The 23,428-nt window shown below is 34.4% G+C and overlaps 1 protein-coding gene and 1 pseudogene across 1 annotated transcript; both read right to left on the bottom strand.

Annotated features, from left to right (window-relative positions):
- Window positions 1-5,984: 5,984 nt before the first annotated feature.
- On the bottom strand, window positions 5,985-14,650 carry LOC111370735 (pleiotropic drug resistance protein 2-like). Its single transcript, XM_022992588.1, has 20 exons — window positions 14,072-14,650; window positions 12,806-12,926; window positions 12,625-12,713; window positions 12,386-12,470; window positions 12,016-12,306; window positions 11,810-11,900; window positions 10,541-11,441; window positions 10,274-10,434; window positions 9,969-10,072; window positions 9,672-9,837; window positions 9,479-9,589; window positions 8,944-9,092; window positions 8,439-8,771; window positions 7,977-8,267; window positions 7,698-7,781; window positions 7,445-7,578; window positions 7,131-7,358; window positions 6,844-7,015; window positions 6,492-6,746; window positions 5,985-6,305 (listed from the first exon to the last, which is right to left on the bottom strand). The coding sequence occupies exons 1-20, from the start codon at window positions 14,446-14,448 to the stop codon at window positions 6,036-6,038; spliced, it is 4,413 nt and encodes a 1,470-aa protein (XP_022848356.1). The 5' UTR covers window positions 14,449-14,650; the 3' UTR covers window positions 5,985-6,035.
- A 3,931-nt stretch (window positions 14,651-18,581) lies between these two features.
- LOC111370139 overlaps window positions 18,582-23,428 on the bottom strand; it is a 34,346-nt pseudogene continuing 29,499 nt past the window's right edge.

The raw sequence follows: 23,428 nt of genomic DNA, 5'->3' as shown, positions 1-23,428 counted from the left end.
CGTTTCATCTGAAATTTACGCTCTAATTTTTTATTTTTTCCCTTTTTCAACGAAATAATGTTTAAATATTTATTTTACAGACATCTATAAATTTTTTCTGTAAAATATATGCATACAAAGATGAATTTCTTTTGTTATTTTTGCTATAAAAAAATTATAAATCTGTGTTTAAATACTGTAAAATTCATCTGCCTTTCTCTATATTTAAGCCAAAAATAAAAATTAAATATAAAAACACAAATGCTATATATGTATAACTATATTTTTTGGTATATCTTTCTGCCTGCAAGTGCAAGCCCTGTGAGATATTTTTTATTATTATTAATTTTATTAAAACAAAAAAGGTTGAACCCCAACTTTGAGAGCCCTCACGGTCCAGCCCGTAGAGCTTTGTGAGGGAGGTAAATCGGGAGATGTGCACCAACAATTTAGGGAACAATAGCTGTCTGTACACTACATCTATAAGAAGTCCAATTTTATTTCTCAGGAATCGAACACCACACTGTGATTGTCAACAAGATGTGAGATAACCTCCCTCATATTCTTAGAATGGTTAAAGTTGTTTGATATAGGGCGGAAAGGAAGGTTCAGATAACTCACCTAAATAAAATTAAATTACAGAAAATAAAATGTGAAATCCGTAAAGAAAAAGCAGATGAGTACGAATTGGGCAGCTACACCTGCAAGAGCCTTTCAGCTAACCTTCTTACAAAGAGAAAAATAAAGGTAATGCTTCCATGTTCCTTTTTTTTGTTTTTGTTTTTGTTTTTTTTGGGGGTAAATATATCTTATAAATATTTTTAAGCAACTTTTATTTATGAGAGTTTTTTTTTCAAGTAAAAAATAAAAAAATAAAAAATTATGAGTTTAATAGAATGTTTGGTTAAAAATAATTTTTGAAATTTTTTTCAAAAATTTCTTCGAAACAAGCACTCAGTCTTATTGAAGCGTGAAGAAAAGATTAATTTTACTCATAACCACCTAATTTTTCACACAGTGTCACCATGTCCATGAAATTTTATTTTATATTACTTAAATGTTACCATGTCCATGAAACTTTATTTTATATTACCATGGCCTCCGATCTCTCCACTCAGTATCATCATGACCATCGAACTTGATAAGATAAATAGCACTAGGTCCCTAACTTTGAATATTTTGATGATATTGGGTCCCAAAACTTTGACTTGTAGCACTTGGTATCCCACTTTTTCAAATTGCTATGCTCGAGATTCTTATATGATGGAAAACGTCATTTCGGCCGTTGATAGTCAAATTTTGATTAAAATGATAGTATATTCTTGGTTTGATTTAAAACAAAGAATAAACAAAAGAAAAGAAAAGAAACATTAAATGACATAGTTTTTAATGAAACATAAAATTTTTCTAATGAATGAACTTTGTAGTTTTATCTGTTTCTATCATTCTAAATGTGAAATTGTGTTTAAATTAATGATGATGACGGTGGCGATGGCAGAAAGTAGCGAGGGCATGTTTGGTGGGTGGAGCGAGTGAATTAGGTTTGGGAAATGGGTGGAGGGTGTAGATTGGTCCAAGTATTTATTTTTATTTTATTGTTGATTTTTTTGTTCTTTATTCATTTATTCTATTTCTTTGTTTTAGTACAGGTTATTTTTATCCTTTTCATTGAACAAACTAAGGATACTCTGATCATTTTACTCAAAATTTGTCATTTTAATGGTTAAATTGGCACTTTATTACAAAAGTATCTCCAACGCAGACATTTTAATGCATTAGGACTTTGAGGGTAGAAATCAAAGGGTCGAGGACCCTTGTCAAATGTTCAAAGGTTCACTTGAACTTTACAATAAACAAATTAAAGTACGATTGCCAGGGTGACATCGAGTGAAAAAATCAGTAGCTATGGTGAAACAAATTAAAGTTTGATGGTCATGGGTGAAATTAACCAATGAGCAAAATTTTTCATGTCATCTAAACATAACAATGATCTTGAATTTACGAAGGAATTAAGTAATTGATCATCTTAATAAATTATGACATTTTATGATGAAACCAAAGTTCTCAATAGTTAACACTAGTGCCATTTTTCAAATTAGTCCTAAATATGTGTAAGTTGAATCTTCCAACGTGTGTGAAAGATTAGTTAGTCAAAATGGTCACTAAATATTTTATTGGCTCCTAAGTCCTAAGGAAATTGTGATCACAAGATGGTTTATTTTACGAAGTGGAAGCGTAAACGTTGATGGAGATTGTGATCGTTCATGGCTTAAAGAATATAAACGTATAGATTATCACTTGATGGAGATGAAATGATGTGGTATTACGTTTGAGGAGGAAAATATTAAAAAAATAATAAAATTAGATAATAATGACCAATGTCAACTAGACATGAGAATGGTCTTCAATTCTAAGAGAATTTGACAACTCCTAATAAGTTAACCTTTTAAGCTGCAAACATGTTACACCATAAATCCACTTGGAAGCCATGTTGGCAAATGAACGTCATGTGAGCAAGTGTCAACAGCCACGTCTCCCCTATGGTCTTTGTCTACTTGGGAAACCACGAGCTTCACTCTATGAATTACTATGTTTACGGTCTTTGCAGTAATAGGTGGTGGTCAGGTGGTGTCAAGTCCTGCATTGAACCCTTCCGACCAAGGTGGTGGGGAACACCCTAATGGGCCAAACGATCTAGCACGAAGGTCCGAACCCTTAACAGTGTAAAGGTTCTACGAAATCTGGAGAAAATGAATATATGGGAACAACCTTTGTAAGAAAACTGTCACATCAGTCCTATTATTGGCCTTTATCTATTTCTAAAAATGAGAAGATGATTTCAAGGAAATGCAATTTTAGAGTATTTTCAAGAAATTCTCTAAACACAAAATACTCTTTATTTTAAAGAGTTAAGAGTATTTCTAAATGATTTTCTATTTTTAAAAAGCATATTTTATCATTTGGAAATCATATGTAAATTTAGAAAGTTAAAATTTTGAAGTAATCTAACAAACTCTTTATATTTAACATTTAATTTTACTACACCCAAAAAATATTTATTATTTTTCTTTATCTTTTATTTTAACTAGTTTTCTTTAGATTATTTTATTATTTTTCTACATTGAAATTTGAAACACTTTAAATACATTTAATTATAGAGGGTGAGTTTGACCATCCAAATTTGGAGAGCCTAACCTACTTTCTAAACTAAAATGTTAATTTAGCCTATGTTTGGCCCTAATTAAATTAAAATTTATTTTTCTATCTCTTCTTATCGACCACACATTTTTCAATAAAATAATATTACATGTAAACCTAAAAAAAAAAAAAAAATCTTTCATTTTAACCACTCATTCTTAAAAAAAAAAATTACTATTCCTTTCATAATAATATGAAAAAAATGGAGTTCAAACAAGGGATTAAAGAGTCGCTTGAAACGTGATTTTAAAAGTTGACTCTTTAAAATAAAGAGCATATCATATTTAAAGATTCTTATGAAGATGCTCTAATGCTCAAAAATAAGATCTAAGAGACTCTATTTAACTTATTAAAATAGAGAATGATTTTGACTCTTCAAATTTAGAGAGGCAAACGTACCCTCTATTCTTAATTTACAATTATTACATTTAATAGGTCATAGATTTCAACACTCTGCTTTTTAAACTATTTAAATCACATTTATATTGATTGTCCATTGACATATATGAAAATATACTAACTAATATATGATGTGAAATCAATAATTATTTCTTATGAAAAGTAAAATGAAAAGTCAAAATAGAAAGCATTGTTGAAATGCATAAAAATTGACTCTCAAAATTTAAAGATGATCTCTATAATGCATAAAATATTCTTTATAAATAAATAGTATCTTGCCAAGGAAACAGTTCAATTAAGAAGAGTTTACCAAACTCGTCTAGGATCAACGGTTCAATGACAAAACGCAAAGTGAAATTAGGTGTACAACATCCTAGCCTAATTTCACAACTCTTTCCCTATAAACAAAGTATGCATATGCAATGAAAATGTATGGATGCGTAAACTCTAGCCAAAGCTCTACATATTTGTCTCTCCCACCTTCAATTCTTCATACCAACCCTTTTTCTTGAAAAGACGATCTTGAAGCATAATTGTTACTGTCTAAGTGTGCATGAAACTATACATATAGGCAGAGACGTGACGTGAGATTTGTTGATAACAAGAACCCAAACTTTTTAGGTCAACAAAACCTACCAACAATTTTTTTCTTTTTAATCTCTTCATTTATATTTCATAGGTTGATATAATTAAGTCATGCTTTAAGTTAAATATTTTGAAATGGGCAATCAAATGAAGCTTGTCGTTTTATGGGGCCAGCTCCTGCTTTATTTTATCAACAATCAAGTGTCAATGCCTAATTTAATCTACTTATTAACGTCTCTATAAGCAAAATTTATTTCGTGTCTATCAATTCAAAAACACATTTACTAAAAGAAAACAAAAAATTAAAATAATAAACTTGTTTACGGGCTAAAGATAAACCTAAAAATGATAATTAGGTAACTATACATTGTTCTAATATTATTATGAGTTTTGAAATCTAAACATTTCCATAGAAATTTAAATTCGATTATTTCTTGCGCAAGGAGGTATAACAAATATAATAAAACAGCAATATAAATAGTATATGCACAAGGAGGTTTTTCTTTCGCTTAAGCTTTTACGTTATTATAAGCAGCAATATAAACTGTCAAGCCAGCATGTTTGACTTGAAAAGTAGGTTTTTCTTTCGCTTAAGGTTTTACGTTATTATATTTTACTTATAAGTAAATTAAAGTCACTTATTTTGTTTCTTTAATTCTTAAGAAAAAAAATATCAATTATAGATAATCAATTTAAATGGTGGAAGTGATGTGTATGCATTTGACATGATTATTTGCATGTATATGGACACGTATCAAGACGACTGAGACCATAAATTTCAATTTAAAGTTAAAAATCTGATATTAAGATTCAGTGGCCTGCATTTGGCGTCACAATATCCGACAATTTTGATTACTTGGGTCACCTACTTTAGTAGAAATGTTAATATAACACGAGCCTGCATTAGATTGGATATAATTGAGCCATGTTTGGCGGGCGTTATTTTTAAAAGCCAATGTTTTGAATAGAAATTTTTAGGAGAATATATGTGTGATTAAAAAATAAAAATAAAAATTGAATTTACGTGTAAAATAATTTATTAAGTGAATATGTGATTGAAAAATGAGTATATCGAAAAAAGAGTTTTCAAATAATGATTATCAAATAGGGGCCGAATATGACAATACATATATATTTTAGGAAATTGCTCATTGTACATCATTATTTATAGATTCTTTTAGACTTTTATACATTGATGAGGTGACGATAAATTGAATTAAAATTATCAAAATCTCTTCACCACTTAAATAATTGTGCTTTTGTAATGTGGGTTAAAGACAAAATGAAATTGAGAGTTTATTTTTATTATTTATTTATTTATTTTGGTTGTGAGATTTTGACTTATCAAAACTCGTCATAACGTCTGTTAGTAAATAAATCTTTAAATTGTGATGTATATGTAGCACAACCAAATATTTTATTTCTTTAGTTAATAATAATTGATAATATTTAATTCAATGTACGAAATATGTCAAATAAGTTATCAAGTTAACATAGAAGTGTTAAAATAAGTGTAGCGTCCGAAACCGCCCGCCTTCATCCAGACTGGGTTAGATCTATACCACATGTAGATTGTCAATATTGGTGTCATTAGTACCAATAGTCCTTCAAAAATAAAAATAAAAATAAAATATCTTGACAATTTATTATGATTTAGAATTAATTGTTGAATTAAATTAAATATATTTTTTAAAGCGAGCCAAATTATTTTTGATAAATTAAGCTCATGGGACGAGTCCTCATAAGTTGCTTGTCTAGCTCGGTACGACCTGTCCACGAATTGAATGACTAGTATGGGTAATAAATCTATAATTTTTCAATTATAATCTGCCTTTCTGAACCTTACAATCATAGCAAAGAATGGTTAAAACTCTTCATCGCCTCTGAAAGTTGAGGTATTTAATGCCAAATGCAAAAACAAACACAAATAGAACCATAAAAACTATGTGCATTACTGCAACAACTGGTAGAAAATCATATTCATAGCCCAATGTTGCTTTCAGATATGTCTTTACTGTTGTAGTACCAGCTCCAGGCACATCGAGCGGTGTAGATTTATCACCAACTTGAGATGTCACAAGCCCGTAAATTGTCCAGGCCACAGGCGAACCCCAGTAGTACCACCTCCACCATATTGGGATTTGCTGCAATAATGGAAACATGCGTATCAACAGGTTTTGTAATTTAAAAGTCATACAAGTTCGTTTAGTTCATGTCCCGTGTGGACTAAGCGTTCAGTATTATCTAGTCCGGCATTCTTAGTTACATGTTCGAGTATCAATTATGTTTAGTTTATGGTTTCTAATTTGAAATCGTGCAAGTTGACTTACTGTCCTAGGAATGAGGAAACCGGAGAACAAGTTCCAAAAGCTGATGAAGAAAGATGCTGTAATGGCACCAATTTGGAGACCTGGGGTAAGCGCGATGAACATCATTCCGTACAGAGTGAAGTAGATGAAACTTGTGCAGATGAAATAGTAGAACCAGAGGAATTTCACAGCTTTCATCTCGAATCCAATCATTGTGAAGAGCAGAACGGCATACATAAAAGTTTGCACTACTACATAGATTATCTCGACTGCCACCTGCAGATGAAATTGGGTTTATAAATAATCATCTGGTGTTAGGCTTGAATGTGAATCGTGTGAACGAAGGATTTCATGGTGTGATTTGTCGTGATACCTGAGCAAATGCATAAGGCAATGGTGAATACATTCCTGCTGCTCTTTCGCGATAGAACACCGTTCTCTCTATAGAAACGACACTTTGAACAGAAGTACCATTCGTGACTCCTAAGAAGAGAACGGCAGAGTATATCGCTCCCAAAAGGTTCTGAAGATCTTGTTGCTTTTGGCTGTACATTAAAAGAAATTCAATTTAAAAGTCAAGAAGGTTATGTCTTACAAATTATACTCAAGTATTAACCTTAAAAGGAAAACCATACTATGATAAGGAAATTGTGGACTTACATCTTCTTTCCTTTGTTCCAAAATATGACACCAAATATAATTCCAATGACAATTGTAGTGAAAATGCGAATGGCGTTATACTGTGGATTCCTCCAGTAGCCCCAATACTGCTTCCAGAAACAAGCTTTGCACTGAGTAAGAAATGGCTGAGAGTACTTTGTTGGGAAACGGAGGTCCTTGGAACCTGGTGGTGGGGAACTCAGTTCTTTCACAAGTTCTTGGTTACTCCTGAAAAATGTTTTAATGATTCCGATTATTTAAAAATGCGAAAAGTTACTGACAAAATAGAAATTCCAGTTTCATGTTTTACTCACTTATAAAGTGATGAATTGACATAAATATCTGCAAAATCGACTCCAAGCTGACCCTCAACTGCTGGTGCGCTGATTTCCAGCATCCAGGTAGCTGGATTGTATCCTTCTTTAATCTTAGGAACCCCGGGAATAGCCTTCAACGTGATAACAGTAATTATATATGCTTGCAAGTCATTAAAACATATAAGAACTTAAGAAACTCAAATATTTAACGAGTAAAATCGATCTATTTGCTTCTTATGTAGCTACTCACTTCAAAATATTCTACGAGCTTGTGAGACTGCCGACCAAGTGGTCCAGCATAAATCACTCGCCCTCCTCTCTTCATCAAAAGTAACTGTAGGAAGCTCAATAATAGGCCATAGATCAGGATCAGAAATGAAAGATTCAACAAAACAAACTTAGAATTAGTTATATGAATGTTTTTTACTGTTGGATTTGACTAAATGAATTTAAGATTCTGATAGTACTAAAGACTGGCAATATTAATAAAACATTAGTATCAAGCGCATATAAGGACTTGGAACATTACTTCATCAAAAGCTTCGAATATATCTATGCTTGGTTGGTGAATTGTGCAGACGATGGTTCTGCCTGTATCCACTGTATTTCTCACGGCACGCATAACTATAGCAGCAGCTCTAGCATCAAGACCAGATGTTGGTTCATCCAGGAAGATGATGGACGGGTTTGCAACCAACTCCACTGCAATTGTTAACCTCTTCCTCTGTTCAGTCGAGAGTCCATCAACTCCAGGAAGGCCGACTAAGGAATTTCTTATCGGGTTTAGCTCAACCAATTCCATTACTTCTTCTACAAACATCTACAGCCAGAATAATAAATTAAAAAGAATTAGAAACGAAGAACAATACACATATTTAAAATGGTTCACCCTCCATGTGAGAACTATATCCATTTCTCACTCCAGATTTTTCACTATAATCAAGGAGAATTTAACGAAGATCTTACACTTCTCAGTAAATAAATAACATACCTTTCGAGTGTTCATTTTCACATCTGAAGGAAGACGCAGCCAAGCAGAGTACAACACGGATTCATAAACTGTAACATGAGGTGAATGGATATCGTTCTGTTCGCAGTATCCACTAATCCTTGCAAATGTTTCCTGGTTCTTTGGGTAACCTGAAATGCTTATAGTTCCTTCAATGTACCCTTCAGTCTTTCGTCCTGCTAAGACATCCATTAATGTTGTCTTTCCAGCACCACTAACACCAACGAGTGCCGTTAATACCCCTGGTCTGAAACTTCCACTGACATCTCGTAATAGGTGGAGACGATCCCCTTCAATCCCTCGAGCTCTCATTTCCTGGTAAATCCGAGCAGATATCAACTTGATAAAACTTCACAGTTTTTTGAAAATTCTTAGTAAAATGTAAAAATAACATTTTATTTCTAGCACTTCAAAAGTCTTCATCAAAGCATGATCAATGAAAGAGATACAAAGAGTGGTGAGTGAAGTTATAAAACAAGCTACTTACACCAGGCATATCGACAAAGTAGTTTATATGATCGAATGCAAGTGAAAGAGGCTGGAAGGGCAAGATCATTCCTTTTTTAGAAGCATGATCCGCAGAGGCAGCAGTCGAGTTTGAACTGGTTGAAGCATGTTTCACTTCCATATCAACACCTGTGGTTAAGTGATTAGGAAAACAACTTTACACGAATAATCAATCCTAGCTCATTTTTCAGTTTAAATAATGCGGTAGAGATTTTTAATTGTCAATGATATTATAGGAATAAAAACAGACGAGTGCATGTTTGGTATGCAGTATTGGACTAGATTCAACAGTATAATGAACAAGAATTTAGCTTTCTTTCCCTTATTAGTACTTGTCTAGTGATATCCAATCTTAGCTAAGAAAAATGCTAAGAAGGTTTTATTTTCACAACCGGATCCCATATGCAAGAAAGACAAATAAATGAAAGCTTTATTACCAATTGCTCATAAATAGGAACAAAAATAGAAAATCTAAGAAAAATAAATGACATGCTGAAGATTAAATGGACCATTACCGTCAGATGCTCCTGTCACATTTTTTCCAGATGAATTATTCTTCTTCTTCTTCCTCTTCTTCGTTTTGCTTTCATTTTCATCAAATACAATAGTGTTTGAATCACTTAAAGCTGAAAATTCATATCAGAAGTTCTCAACTTCAGATCCATTATGAAGTATGAGAATTGTAACTGACAGCAGGATGTTACTTACGATTTAAGAATGTCAGTGCTGCAATAAATAGAATGTTAAAGAGAATTGAAAAGCCGAAGAGTGCTCCAAGGCAAACCCAAAACATATAATCTTCTGTGTAGAAGCTCCTCGACTGGAGGAGGACTTTTCCGACTGTAGGTGCACTGAATCGGGGGTCCACATTAGGCTGCATACAAAAACAAAAAATAAAGAAGAAAGAAATAAGCTTAAATTTCGATGAGAGCAAACAACAGTAGAAAGAATTGCTCATGATGAGAGTAAAATATAGAGGTTTCAAAAACGGATGATTAAACTTACTGTACTCCATCTTTCGTCAAGAAATTCATTCATGGCTATTGCATTCTGGCCATAACTCATAGGAGAAGCATAATAAGCCCATTTCAGCCATGGCTTGAGGTCATCTGTCGTCAACAAAGAAAATGAATGACTTGATGATCTAGGACTAATGAGTCCATTTCATGCTTATAAATAAGAGTAATTATTGTAATTAAGGTAAAATATGAACTTGGTTTATTATGACTACTGACAAAGGTCTCAAGAGATGAAAAACTGACAAGAGGCTTAAAGGCTCTGAAGGTTGAAAAACAAATCCAGAAGCTTACCTTTGGCTACTATGAAACCACCAAGCACGAAGACTACTAGCAAAGTGAAGGTCCCTAACGTGCCTGCAACAACCTGAGTTCTTCCGACTGCAGCAATGAATCGGAATAGACCAAGGGCCATTTGATGTATACTGAAGAATGTCAAGAATTGCCGAAAGAACCTAGAGCACGTGGACAAGAATTGTCAGTGAATGAATTCTTATTAAAGAAATGATAAGCAAATACGTGACATTCCGGTAGAAAACAGAACCGCATGACCATTTTTACCTCCCAGCAGCTGGTGCAAATCCAATAGTGTAATACGTAATAATGATCCAAAGTGCAGATTCCACGAACGATAGGGGGATCCTCAGGATCCAAATTGGCAATCCAAAAGCCCATGCTGGGTAGAACAAAAAATCTCTTTGTTTATAGAAGACAGGAAGCCTAAAGACTGTCATCGAAAGTTCAGCCATCCCATTGAACATCACATTAATAAGACTGAAGAAAAGGGCTCCAAAGAATTTCCCTCCATCGGTTAATTGTCCATGAGGCATCTTTGTTCTGAAGAAAACTGTGAAGGCTATAATTGCCATAACTGTTATTTGGGTAGTCTTGAATATGTATAGGAAAGAACTACGCGTCATCAACAGCCATTCCCTCGAAAAGCATGCCCGAAATAGTTCCCAATTTGAGATTCCATACTTCGCTTTCACCAAAGCAGCTGGATGGGCTTTGGATTTATCATAAGGAACTTTAAGTTCTCCAGCAAGCTTTTGACCAATGTGGAAAGAGTTGAAGGTTTCTGTAAATTCTGAAACTGAGATATATTTATATGGTTTGTCTTTTTTGGACCAATATTGCTCTTGGTCCTTCTTCGATGTCACTTCTTGAAGAAAGTCAGCCACTCCTTTCCGTTCAGGGCACTTGAATCCCATGTATTCGAAGAACTCGAGCACATTCTCTCTTGGACCTTGATACGCAATTTGACCTTCTGCCAGCAAGATAATGTCATCGAAAAGATCATAGGTCTCTGGGGCTGGTTGCAAAAGAGATATGATCATGGTTACATCCATGATGTGAACCATTTGCTTCATGTATTTGACAATCTGAAAAGTGGTCGAACTGTCCAGCCCAGTCGATATTTCGTCCATAAAAAGAGCTTTAGCTGGCCCGACCAACATTTCTCCTGCTCGTGGAGTAAGCATAGATTAGCACAAAAACAACGAAGTAGTTCTGGAAAAATAAAAAATCTTAAAATTTCAAGAAGCACATTCACTATTATCACATGGCTGGAATAAAAAGATTAAAGTTTTTGAATTGATTATGAGAAGTTCTTCTGCAACTAAATTTATACAATGAGTATGTACATCAGATACTATTCATTAAGAAAAATCACAACAAATTATAAGAGTGTCATCACACAACTTCTTTGAATCAATGTCACAATTTGTGATGTTCTATAGCTAACTACATGCACTCATTGAGAAAATAGAAATAGACCACTTCATTCTGACATGAATAATTTGCGTTTGAGACGTATAATTCGAGACGTACCAGTAGTCACACGCTTCTTTTGCCCTCCAGAAATACCCCTTCTCATATCATCGCCAACCATAACTTCGGCACAAATATCTAATCCAAGTATCTGTAATATTAATAAGGTTAATAAACTTCAAGTCTTTTCTTAAACTTCACACACAAAGAGTACAGAACTCGATAAAATAGCCTAATACAGAAAGGAAAAAGGAAACAGCAAAAACCTTGAGAACATAGTCTGTGACCAAACTGGTCTTTTGCCCTGACATTGATGTGGCTTTCATGAATGTATCAATTTCAGGATCAGGTTTAATCCCTGCTTCTTTCTCTCGCCTTGAGAGTTCTGCTAAAATGTTATATCTTGTTCCAACCCCCAAACTTCGACCCGAGAAATCAAAGGTCTCCCTCACTGTCATTTCCCCATGATGAAGATCGTGTTGACTGATGTAAGCACATGTTCTTTGAGGAACAAATTCGTGCAGTTCATGCCCACAGTATGTGATCTTCCCAGATTTCTATTCAGAGTTCCTAATCAATAACAGGAAAAGAAGGTCTTTTACGAAGGTAAGCAAATATAAAGCTTAAGAAACGTACTCGAAGATTATTGTCAAGCTTTCCAGCAAGTGCAAGCAGGAATGTTGTCTTTCCTGCTCCTGGTGGACCTAAAAGTAGTGTCATCCTGAAAATCATCAAGTTAAACTACAATTTGTAAGAAGAGAAGCAAATTTCTTTATTCATAATAAGAAACACCAACGACATGTTTGATACAAACAACATCGAGGAAGAAGAATCTTGTTTATTATATTTTCCAGTTCTATATACATAATATGTACCTGGTTGGTTTGACGATTCCGTTTACATCTTTTAGTATCTGAGTTCTTCTCTTCCTATTAGGGGTAAGCCAAAGTAGTCCCAGAATGCTCTATCATCCATTCCAGGCCAAAATGCACAACCATAATCAGAAATTTAATCATACATACATTCTCACATACAGAGTTGAAATAATTAAACTACCTCAATTGTGTTCACTGTAGCATTCAATAAAGTGGGCAGTGCTCTACTCCCAAAATACACATCTCCCTCCACAGAAAAATGCTCGTACCTTACTTCAATTTTTGGGGTCTCAATCCCCACCCTGCATCATCATCAAAAATCAAATCAACTAATAAATGGTAAAAGAGGCACGTCCTTGCCCATGAAACTACAGAAGTGTACAATGTTGATGACTAAATTTAAATAAGTAAATGCACTTGAGTATTTTTTTTTCTGAACATGTCATTAGAGCCGATAAAAGTTTTGAAGCATTCATTCGCTGATAACATGATAAAATCTCACAATATAACTGATCACCGATGGATCCAGCACCTAGCGAGCACTGGCAACCGCCCGTGCTGGATCCCCCGGAATTTTCTTTTCCCTCCTTATATTGGGTGGCTGCTAGATGGCCACTCTCACCGCCGGTGCTCAATATTCATCTTGGATCCGCTAGTGTAACTAATCATCATAATACTAATTAGAATGTGAGATCTGCCTTCACTTCACTTTATGTTGCGTGTAACTAAAGGATGTGAGTTCTATCCATTTCAAACAATTAAATGAATCTGATTTGCATGTCATGACGCATTAGAATTAAATTAAACTTTAAATAAATAAATGTGTCCTCTATTTATAACTTCAAGCTTTTAGATGAAATGATTCAATAACACTAATAAAAAACAAGGTAATATCGATTGAATTTTTCCAACTAACTAAAATTCGTTGGTATTTAAGGATTTTTGAGGAAAAAAACCATTGTAAAGGTTAAAATTCGATGGACCTGTATTTTACTTAGGAAATTTCGACGGCCAATTAGCTGTCATCGGAGAATTGGTCGTCGGAAATTTCCGGTGAAGAATAATGAAATTTCTTAGGTTACTTCCGTCCATCAAAAACCTAAGCCCTTGTTTGGCCCCCATTACGGGGAAAATTTAATGTATAGAATAGTGTTTTTTGAAAAATGAGTGGTTGAAAAAGAAAGAAAATTTTTCGATTTACGTGTAATATTATTTTATGGAAGATTGTGTGGTTGAAAATAGAAGAGAGAAAAATAGAATGTAATGTAATGTAATGAAAATCAAACAAGGGCTTAAATATGATTTATGGATAAATGGAAGTGTTTGATTAATTTTGTTAGTATAATCTTTACTTCTGACCGCTTTTCTCCATCGGAATTGGTCATTTCCGATCGAAAAAACCGTTGATGAAGCTTTTTTCAGTAGTGCGAAAGTTTTAATTACGTACTTGTCAGTTCGTTGCCTGAGTCTTTTAAGAAACCTTTCATTGTCTTCCTCAACCACCTTAAGAATGCTATCCATCAACTGCTTCTTCTCATCCACACCAAGCTTCTTCACATCAATTTCATCTGCTTTAACCTTCCCATTTTCCAAAACTTGCGTTAAAACGCTTTTTCGGAGCCTATCATACGTGGGCAGCCGCTCAATGGCGGTCCACAAGAGCTCCTCCTCGTCATCATCCTGCCGTCCGTTGCGGCTGAACGCATCAGGCTGATCCTGCCACGCCTCCCGGAAGCTGCGGCTCCTGCCGGAGGCGGACGCAGCCAATCTCCTCCCGCTGCTGACTGATCGTGCAAGATCATCACCAGCTAAAGCTGTTGCCATTGTTGATACACACGATGAATTCTGATGGTTCACGGTACGTTATTTAAGGATTTTACGTTGATTATTTCTAGAATTTGAGTAAGAAGTTGTCATTGCACGATTTAAGGCGTTGGTTTAGTGCATGGAGTGGCCTGAAAATGTTATGTGGAATTGAGAGAGAATTTGGTAATGAAGGAATGGAGGAAAAAAAGGTCAAAATAAAAACAAATCTAGAAGCTTAGGCTGTTTAAGGGATTCTCATAGTCGACACTGCTCGTGATATCTTCGATTGCAAAGAGGAATAAGTGGAATCACATGTATTGTCGTGGAAATTTTTTCAAAAAAAATCTAGGTTTTAATCGAAGTTAAAGTCGACAATAAATTTTTATCAAATATTATAGGACCTACAACTTTTCAATTATATATTGTTGAGAATTATAAACCTAATTCTTTTCCATCGACAACAATCAATTCGCAAGAAAGAAAAATAAACAATTAAGAACATTCGAGATTATAAAGGTCAATCTCAACGTAAGACTACATCATCTCTCGTTGACGCACTAATTCACTATGATAAACTAAATGTTTACAAGAGAAAATAGCACACATATCTTCTCTAATCTCTTTTTCTTTCTTCATTTGATGATAATAGTATAGGATAAATTAGGAAAAAATCAAATTATACAAAAACTCCAATTCCTTAATGGAATTCTATAAGAATTACAAAATTTTAAACCGTCCTTAGATTAAATTTTGGTCCAGGGGTTCCACGATGTGAAAATAAATATGATAGACAATAATTATGACCCGCAACTTAGCACATATTTCATGATTTTATATCAAAATCTACTAAAAAACTGATTTTAATCCCAACAGACAAGACAACAAAGATTTTCAAATGGTGTAACAACGTGACATGGTTTTCAAAGAATGTTGATCTATACTGAATTATGCATTATTGATCAATCATTTTCTAGCTCGGATAATAAATTATGATTTTTCTCGTAGATTCACAACTTTTATTAATTTTTTGACTATATGTTACATTAACTTTTGTTAAAGTCTACTAAAACTTATATTAAAAGATTCGTCAAAGAGCACGGTTTAATATCCAATTAAGCTTTAGCGCCTATTTGTCATCCTTAAAGAATTTAAATTGTTTGCTACATGATCATTTTTCACCATACATTCACACAATAAAATATTTTACATATAAACTAATAAAATATCCTTTTTAACTACACATTTTTCAAAAATTACTAATCAATAACTCATTATTCCTAAATAAATTCTATCAAATAGGCCCTTAAACATACCAACAAAAATGTTTCCATTAACATCATTGCAGAAGTCATCTTGTTACAATAAAGCAATAATTGTTCAAGTTGATTATACATCGAGGTCAGGTAGAAATTAGAAGTTTTATCAACTCTAAAGATCAGAAGCAAGCCTCCTCCCTAAATAGAGATAATCTTAAACCTCTTTTGCACCATTTTACTTGCAGTGCGACGTTACCAGAGAACTAATCAATCTCCACTTGCGCAATCCGCACAACCACAATGTACACTGTTGCGGAAGCTCTCTCAAAAGGATCTTTAAACGGTGGTTTTCCAGGCTCAGTCCAACGTACATTTCTCAACCAACAACTAGTCCAATCGGCTCCAAACCACTACCAATTGATTCACCTAGGTTGCTATACAATCTTATCCACGTAGGATAAGAAGGGATGATGATTTATGGCCACAAAAGCTAGGAGAAGACACCACAAAGGTATACTATGAAAGAACCACCAATTGCACACGTTATACAAGCATTCTGGACACTTCTGGACACCTTTTTCTCACACAAAAGGGGGGCAGCCGGGATTCACTATTTTCTTCTCTCAAAATCACACAATCATCATATCAAAGTGGCTAGGGTTATAACCAAATATATATTCTAGGGTTAGGCTTTAAGTTGGGCCATTAAAGGGGTAAACGGGCCAAAATTCAAGCCATCCATAAGGAATACAATTGGGTCGGGTGTAGCTCATAGACTTGGTTGTTGGACTTATTTCATTCATCGGCCTATGCCTATGAAATAATATTAACCCACGTTAACATCATAGCCCGGGATTTATTGGGTATCAAAAACCCAACAAATCTCCACCTTGATGTCCAATAAATCTGCAAGCAATCAAAACACACCATTAACACTTGCATAATCAAGGTAGCCAATAAAATTGGATCACAGACCTTACCTCGTGTTTCCAACTTGAAACACATACCATACCTGCTCCATGTACTCACTGGGGCTAAGGTCCAAAAACACTCAAGTAGAAACAAATATTTAACAGTAAATAATCAAGAGCAAATACACATGTGATAACGATATACTATAGGATAACACACACAAATCTTTTCAAAAACACGTTCACATAGAACCATAGATTAACACCAAGTCAATCAAACCAGGGTCAACCACATATACAACACATGCATAAATGACCCTAAGAAAAGATCTCACCACACTTATCCTATCCCATTCCCTGTTGCTCACACATCGAGAACACATATCTCCTTTCATCGCCCACCAAGCTCACTAGACAGATCACTCAACTCATATCTAACTGGTAAGTTACAATAGATTCTAAGTCCACGGGATAATCCTCTATCTCCACATCACTTCTCCCAACCTACATGGATAATGGGTCTCCACCTAACAGAAGTGATAGAAGTGTCTCTCTCACACTCCACCTGATCAGGGCCTCTTTCCAGATAAAGGATCCTAGACATTTGATCACATCTCCACTGGTGATCCAAATGTCACACTCCACATCCCCAGTACAAACCACCATGTACCCCTAGGCATCTATACTCCACCTTACCAAAAGACACACAACACACTGTTAATGCATCTGAAACTCACTATGGCAAATTAACATCTTTCGGTGACCACAAAGGTTACTCCAATCACCAAAACTCCAAAAAATCTACAAAGAAAATGGTGAAGGTAGCACTCACAAAGAGAAATCGAAGAAAGAGTCGGTTACTTCACAACACTCACAAAGGAGGCTCACAAAGATAAAGAAAGTAACTTTAACATGGCTGCCTCACATAATCTCACAAACCACACAGGCTCACAAAGATAAAGGAGAGAAACGGCTACCCAACTTTCTTCTCACTACCACACTCTCACACCATTCATAGAGCAAATAGAGTACGCCACAAAATTTAACCCACTATGCATGTAAACATATTACACAAAGTGATAAGTCACTCTAATTCATGCAATTACACACATCAAACATATTTAAAGTATAAAATCAACATCACAATAGAATTAAGTGACCACATACATGCAGAAAGGATTACACATAGATGCAATGCAAGAACCAGATTTATTCTCTCAATAAACCTCACTAGGATCACTACTCGACCCTAAAGTCATATTCGCCTTGTCTCTATCCTCATCTTTCCTTTTATTATCATTCTAGGACAATCTCTTTCAACTATGTCCAAATTTCACCACAGTTAAAATATATGTTATTTTTTTTTTTACATTTACCTTAGACCCACATTTGCCAACAATGTCAAATAATGACCACAAGTAAAGTATGAACATAATTCACATAGAATAGTCCAGTAAACTTTCCTAAGGCCACATGCAATTCTAATAATGTAGAAAAAATTGATAGCAAATTCACAAAGAATTTAAGGCAAATAATTAAGAAATAATTCCTAGGTCTAGCAACAGGCAATGGTTACCCCTTCATGGTAACCCCAAACCTAATGTCATCCCACACGATGACCTATAATGCAAAAAATAAATTACTCTACACATTTATTTCAACTACAATAATAAAAACAAAGAACACGATACCGAGCGGACCATGTCTGAAGGTTCGTAAATATCGAGAGACGCGAATTCATCACTTTAGGACTATCACTATTCGTCCTAAAGTCTCTGGAAACTGCAGCAACCAAAAAATCACGATCGAGTCCTGAACGCCCGAAGAACAACGCTGTCCAGATTCTACTATGTACCCTGAAACAAAAAACTTCCAACACGAAAAATGTCAGAAATAATATTAGGAACAAACTGCCTGAAGAGACCGTCTCCAAATTCAGTCTCACGCGCCCTCACGCGCGGCCTCTCTTCTCTGCGCGTGGGCCTCACGCGCCACCACACACGCCGTCCTGAAGGGTTCGCCTCCTCCTGCATGTCACGCCAGTGGTCTCCGTTTCTCCAAACTCCTTCTGGATTGATCAGAAAATGTGAAAAACGGAGACTGATTTTAACAGTTTTTGGACAGCTTCTTCGATCTGATTTCTGCTGCGTTTCTGTCGATTTTCTGGACGATTTATGGTAGATTTCACAAGCCAAAACCTTCACCTTGAAGCTCTGATACCAATTGTTGCGGAAGCTCTCTCAAAAGGATCTTCAAACGATTGTTTTCCAGGCTCAATCCAACGTACATTTCTCAACCAACAACTAGTCCAATCGGCTCCAAACCACAACCAATTGATTCACCTTGGTTGCTATACAATCTTATCCACGTAGGACAAGAAGGGATGATGATTTATGGCCACAAAGGCTAGGAGAAGACACCACAAAGGTATACTATGAAAGAACCACCAATTGCACACGTTATACAAGTGTTCTGGACACTTCTGGACACCTTTTTCTCACACAAAAGGGGGGCAGCCGGGATTCACTAGTTTCTTCTCTCAAAATCACACAATCATCATATCAAAGTGGCTAGGGTTATAACCAAATATATACTCTAGGGTTAGGCTTTAAGTTGGGTCATTAAAGGGGTAAACGGGCCAAAATTCAAGCCATCCATAAGGAATACAATTGGGTCTGGTGTAGCTCATGGACTTGGTTGTTGAACTTATTTCATTCATCGGCCTATGCCTATGAAATAATATTAACCCACGTTAACATCATAGCCCGGGATTTATTGGGTATCAAAAACCCAACATACACACTCGATAAACTTCTCCTTGCGCAAATGCTTGGGAACTGGACGTGCACACACGTAGTTTGTAAGTTATGATCCCAAGGATGCAGGCACCTTAAATAGCAGAGCCTTTCATAACCACGCTGCAATTCAAACCCAAACTAAGGTAATTGACTTCATAATCTGTAATGAGAGCACGTAGGAATGGTTTTTATACTTGCATGTATCTTAATTCTTAAACAATTCATAATAGCATAATGCTATGTAGCCTTAATGGGGTTACAGGACTAAGGTTGTAACCTCGGTGGAGCTAAATAACATTACTCTTCATAATAACTGAAAGCACATTACTAGTGAACAAACATTACTTACTTTATCTATTTCATCTTTCACATGGTTTGAAATGCCATATCCAATGATCATGAGGAAACTTATTCGACTGCATTGTCACAAATAGGCGCTCAGAGCCTGCCCTGAGATTTGATGTGCCCTCTATGAGATTTTAAAATGATGCCTCCTTCAAGTAACTAAAATATATATTAAAAAAATACTTCAATTATAGGATTTCATTGCCAATATATATATATATAAAAAATAATTCAATTTTAGGATTTTTTTGCCTATATATATATATATATATATATATATATATATATATATATATCAAGTGTAAAGCTTAAAATGAAACAAATCATGTACACATATTTATTCTCGCATTTTCAGAAGCAAACTCACTAATTAAATTTTCGTAATCAATATTTTCTAGAAAGTCTTGCTCAATAGATATCAAAGCTAATCCATTCAATCATTCTTGTACTATGATTGATCGCAAATAAGATTTTAATAACTTCAATTTTGAAAAACTTCTTTCAGCCGATGCAATAGTAACAAGAATTGTCAATATATTTGATAAGTGTGCTTTTACACACTTATTTAGTTCACAAACATGACTTAATTATGATAAAAAAAAGTTTGAATTATGGCTTAATTCTATGTAATGATGTTTTGTAGGACTATATTAATGAATGTGGTGAAATTCAAGAGAAAAGAAACGAAAAAGAATAAAAAAGAAAGGATATTCAAAGTATGAGGACTAAATTGTAACATTTCAATAGTTGATTCGGATCACAAAATGAAGATTAAAGATGATGCGAGTTCAATTGGATGCAAATGAAAGTCAAAGAGTTGAAATTGCAAGAGAAATGGCTTGAAAGAATCAAAAATTGACTTTGAGGGCTAAAATGCAACATATTGAAAAAAAATTTGCCTAGGCGACAGCCGAGTTATAAAAATCGGGGGATTGCCCCATATGTTTTGCCCGGGTGACAGCCTAGCCAATCACGCGCGAAAATTTTTTTATTTCCTTTTCTGATTAAAACTCTTATGGAAACAAATTTTAGGATTTTTTTAAAGCCCTAGGGACGTCCAAAAACAGACACCACGTATTATACATTATTTTTGGAAGATTTGAAGAGAAAAAAGAGGGCAAGAACGAGATGATTCATTCCAAGATTCAAGATTTCAAATCAAAAGGCGATTGGGTGATGTCTTTTGTTGATTCTTGTTGTTGTGTTCTTCTTCCCATCATACTAGGCTAGAAAAATCTATATTAGTAGATCGATGAACCTTGTAATGTGATATTTAATTTTTTGCTCCGTATTTTGACACAAAAACATGTATTGATTGTTTTGAATGATTTATATGCATTTAATTCTTTCATGATTATGGGCCCGTAATTGTGTGAGTTTTCGTGGTTTGTTTCATCTATTCAAAAGAAGAGGAATAAATTCGACAAGGTATAAATCATCATAGGGTCCAATAGGGAATAGAAATATACCCCTATACTTTGCGTGAATCTCTAAGTACTCACAAAACTACACACATTCTCATATATTTGCATCCGTCATAGAGATATAGGTTGGTGGCGTATGAGAATAGGTTCAATTCATCTCAAGAGAGAGTGTTGTATAGATTTAGGAGCATTGATTCTTCAAAATGTCATCGGTTGTGTCAAAGTGTGGAATTAAGGTTAAATTGAGCATTACTTGGGGATTCGTGATCCTAGTGCGCTTTTATAATCATTGAGTACACCAACTTACAATCAACACATTCACTTTGCATTTCACTTCATTCAAATCATACATATTTGCATATTTAGTCCAATTAAGGTTAATTTAAGTCACTACAATTCACGTTTGACAAATCAGTTTCGGTTAAGGCCAAGTTAGGTAAAACTAAACTAATCAATCTCTGTGGGACGATATTCGGACTCAATTGCTCCACTTTATTACTTGTTAACGAACCGTACACTTGCGGTGATTTAAATCGAAAGAAAATATTTGGTGAACAATATTCTATCAGCAATACATTTATTCGAAAAGCAATCCAATCTTTTCAAATAAGTCAATATATCAAAAGCCGTATTTATTTCTTTTGGTAAAAGATTTTGCAAAACTTTTAACTTTTCAAATAAATCTTCGCTATCAAGATCGCAAAAATTTACCTGTCTTAAAATAATATCAAGATGATCACAATATACTTTCAAATTAGCATCATTCTATGAGTTTAACTTGTCAGAAGAAAATGGAAATCCAATTTCTTTTTTTCATATGAATTGAATTGATCAAACCTTTGTTCAAGTGATCCAATTGCTTGATCTACTATATAAAAGAAATAATTGGTTTTGAAAGAATCTTCAGGTGATTGTTTATCGTCTATGGTAGCATTTTCATCAAAATGTTTCTTCCTATAAATTATACGTTTCACTTGAAATAAAGGATTTATTTTCATTTCAATGGCAATTCCTTTAGCAATATTTATCGCATCATATAATCCAGTTTCCCTATATTTTTTAAAAAAAGCAATAGCCCTTTCACTTCCTCAATAGCAACGTCAATAAGCATATCATTAGATTGCAAGAGTTTACTAATCAAGTTAACAGCATATAATATCTCATATCAATGATCATAGCTACTAAAAACCCAAATTTCTGACATAAAAGGTTGCCAAAGCTTTAGCCCAACACCTTACATCATTGTCATTTTCAATTTCAGCAACTTCAAGTAAAGCTTCTCTTAATTCAAGAGCTTGGAATCTCATTGCTTTAATAACTTCAACATGACTTCATGTAGGTGACAGTGGCTTGACATTAGTTTTAACATTGTCTTTCAATATTTTTCATCTCTTTGTAAAATTAGAAAACATATTATAAATGCCGTGTTCAACACCAAAAAAATCTTTTGCTTTAACACAAGAGTTTGCAATATCACACAATGCTAAATTTAGACTATAACATCCCCATGGTGTATAAAATGCTCTAGAATTTATGTCTAGTAGTTTTTTTTTTATCACCTTGGTGACACGACTCGTCTCGAATCACCCTAGTGGACTCGAAACGTGACTGCGCCGATGATAGATGCTGACTAGATGTCAAATCTATCACCAAGACTGACTATGAGTTATTTCAAAAAATACAACAAAATCAAATGCTTATATAAAATATAATGCGATGGGCCCAAATTATTTATTTCGTGCTTCATCAATATGAATTATAACACTCAACATGTCGTATAACTCTCATTTCGAAATCATTAGGTTCTTCCAGCTAAAAAGAATCAATTTTCCACCTGTAGGAAAAATATGGAAAAATATATGAGTTGATAGCTCAGTGAGTGGAGAAATTCGAAAATAATTATACTTTTTCATTTATACATTTTTATCGAATATCAAATTCATATCATTTGATAATTCACAAGCTACCATCATGTAATTATAGCCAAGAAGCGAAATATTCACATAAGGTCATAAAATATCATCTTAAAATCATGATATAGACATCAGCTGATAAACATGCTATAATCTCATCACTTCAGACGTACTGAAAAATCTATCAAAAATGTACCCTCTGACTGAAATAAATAATCCGCCCCTCGGGCTAAGAACTTTCCCCACGGGCCTTTGGCCCCTCCGTGAACGAAAGTCGATTTCAAAGACCTCTCATAATCAATTCTAAAGCACGGTCAAGGCCTCTCTGTGAACTATATGTACATGATCAAA

The sequence above is a fragment of the Olea europaea genome, chromosome 21 (genome assembly GCF_002742605.1).
Source record: "Olea europaea var. sylvestris chromosome 21, O_europaea_v1, whole genome shotgun sequence".
Classification (NCBI taxonomy): Eukaryota; Viridiplantae; Streptophyta; class Magnoliopsida; order Lamiales; family Oleaceae; genus Olea; species Olea europaea.
The sequence above is the reverse complement of the archived record's forward strand: the minus strand, read 5'-3'. Positions and strand labels throughout refer to the sequence as shown.

Excerpts from the sequence above, each read along its gene's own strand:
- LOC111370735 (XM_022992588.1), bottom strand. The coding sequence starts at position 14,448 with ATGGCAACAGCTTTAGCTGGTGATGATCTTGCACGATCAGTCAGCAGC. Across the intron at positions 9,093-9,478 it reads TGTGACAGGAGCATCTGACG|GTGTTGATATGGAAGTGAAA; the intron begins GTAATGGTCCAT and ends ACTTAACCACAG. Across the intron at positions 7,579-7,697 it reads AGCTCGTAGAATATTTTGAA|GCTATTCCCGGGGTTCCTAA; the intron begins GTGAGTAGCTAC and ends ATCACGTTGAAG.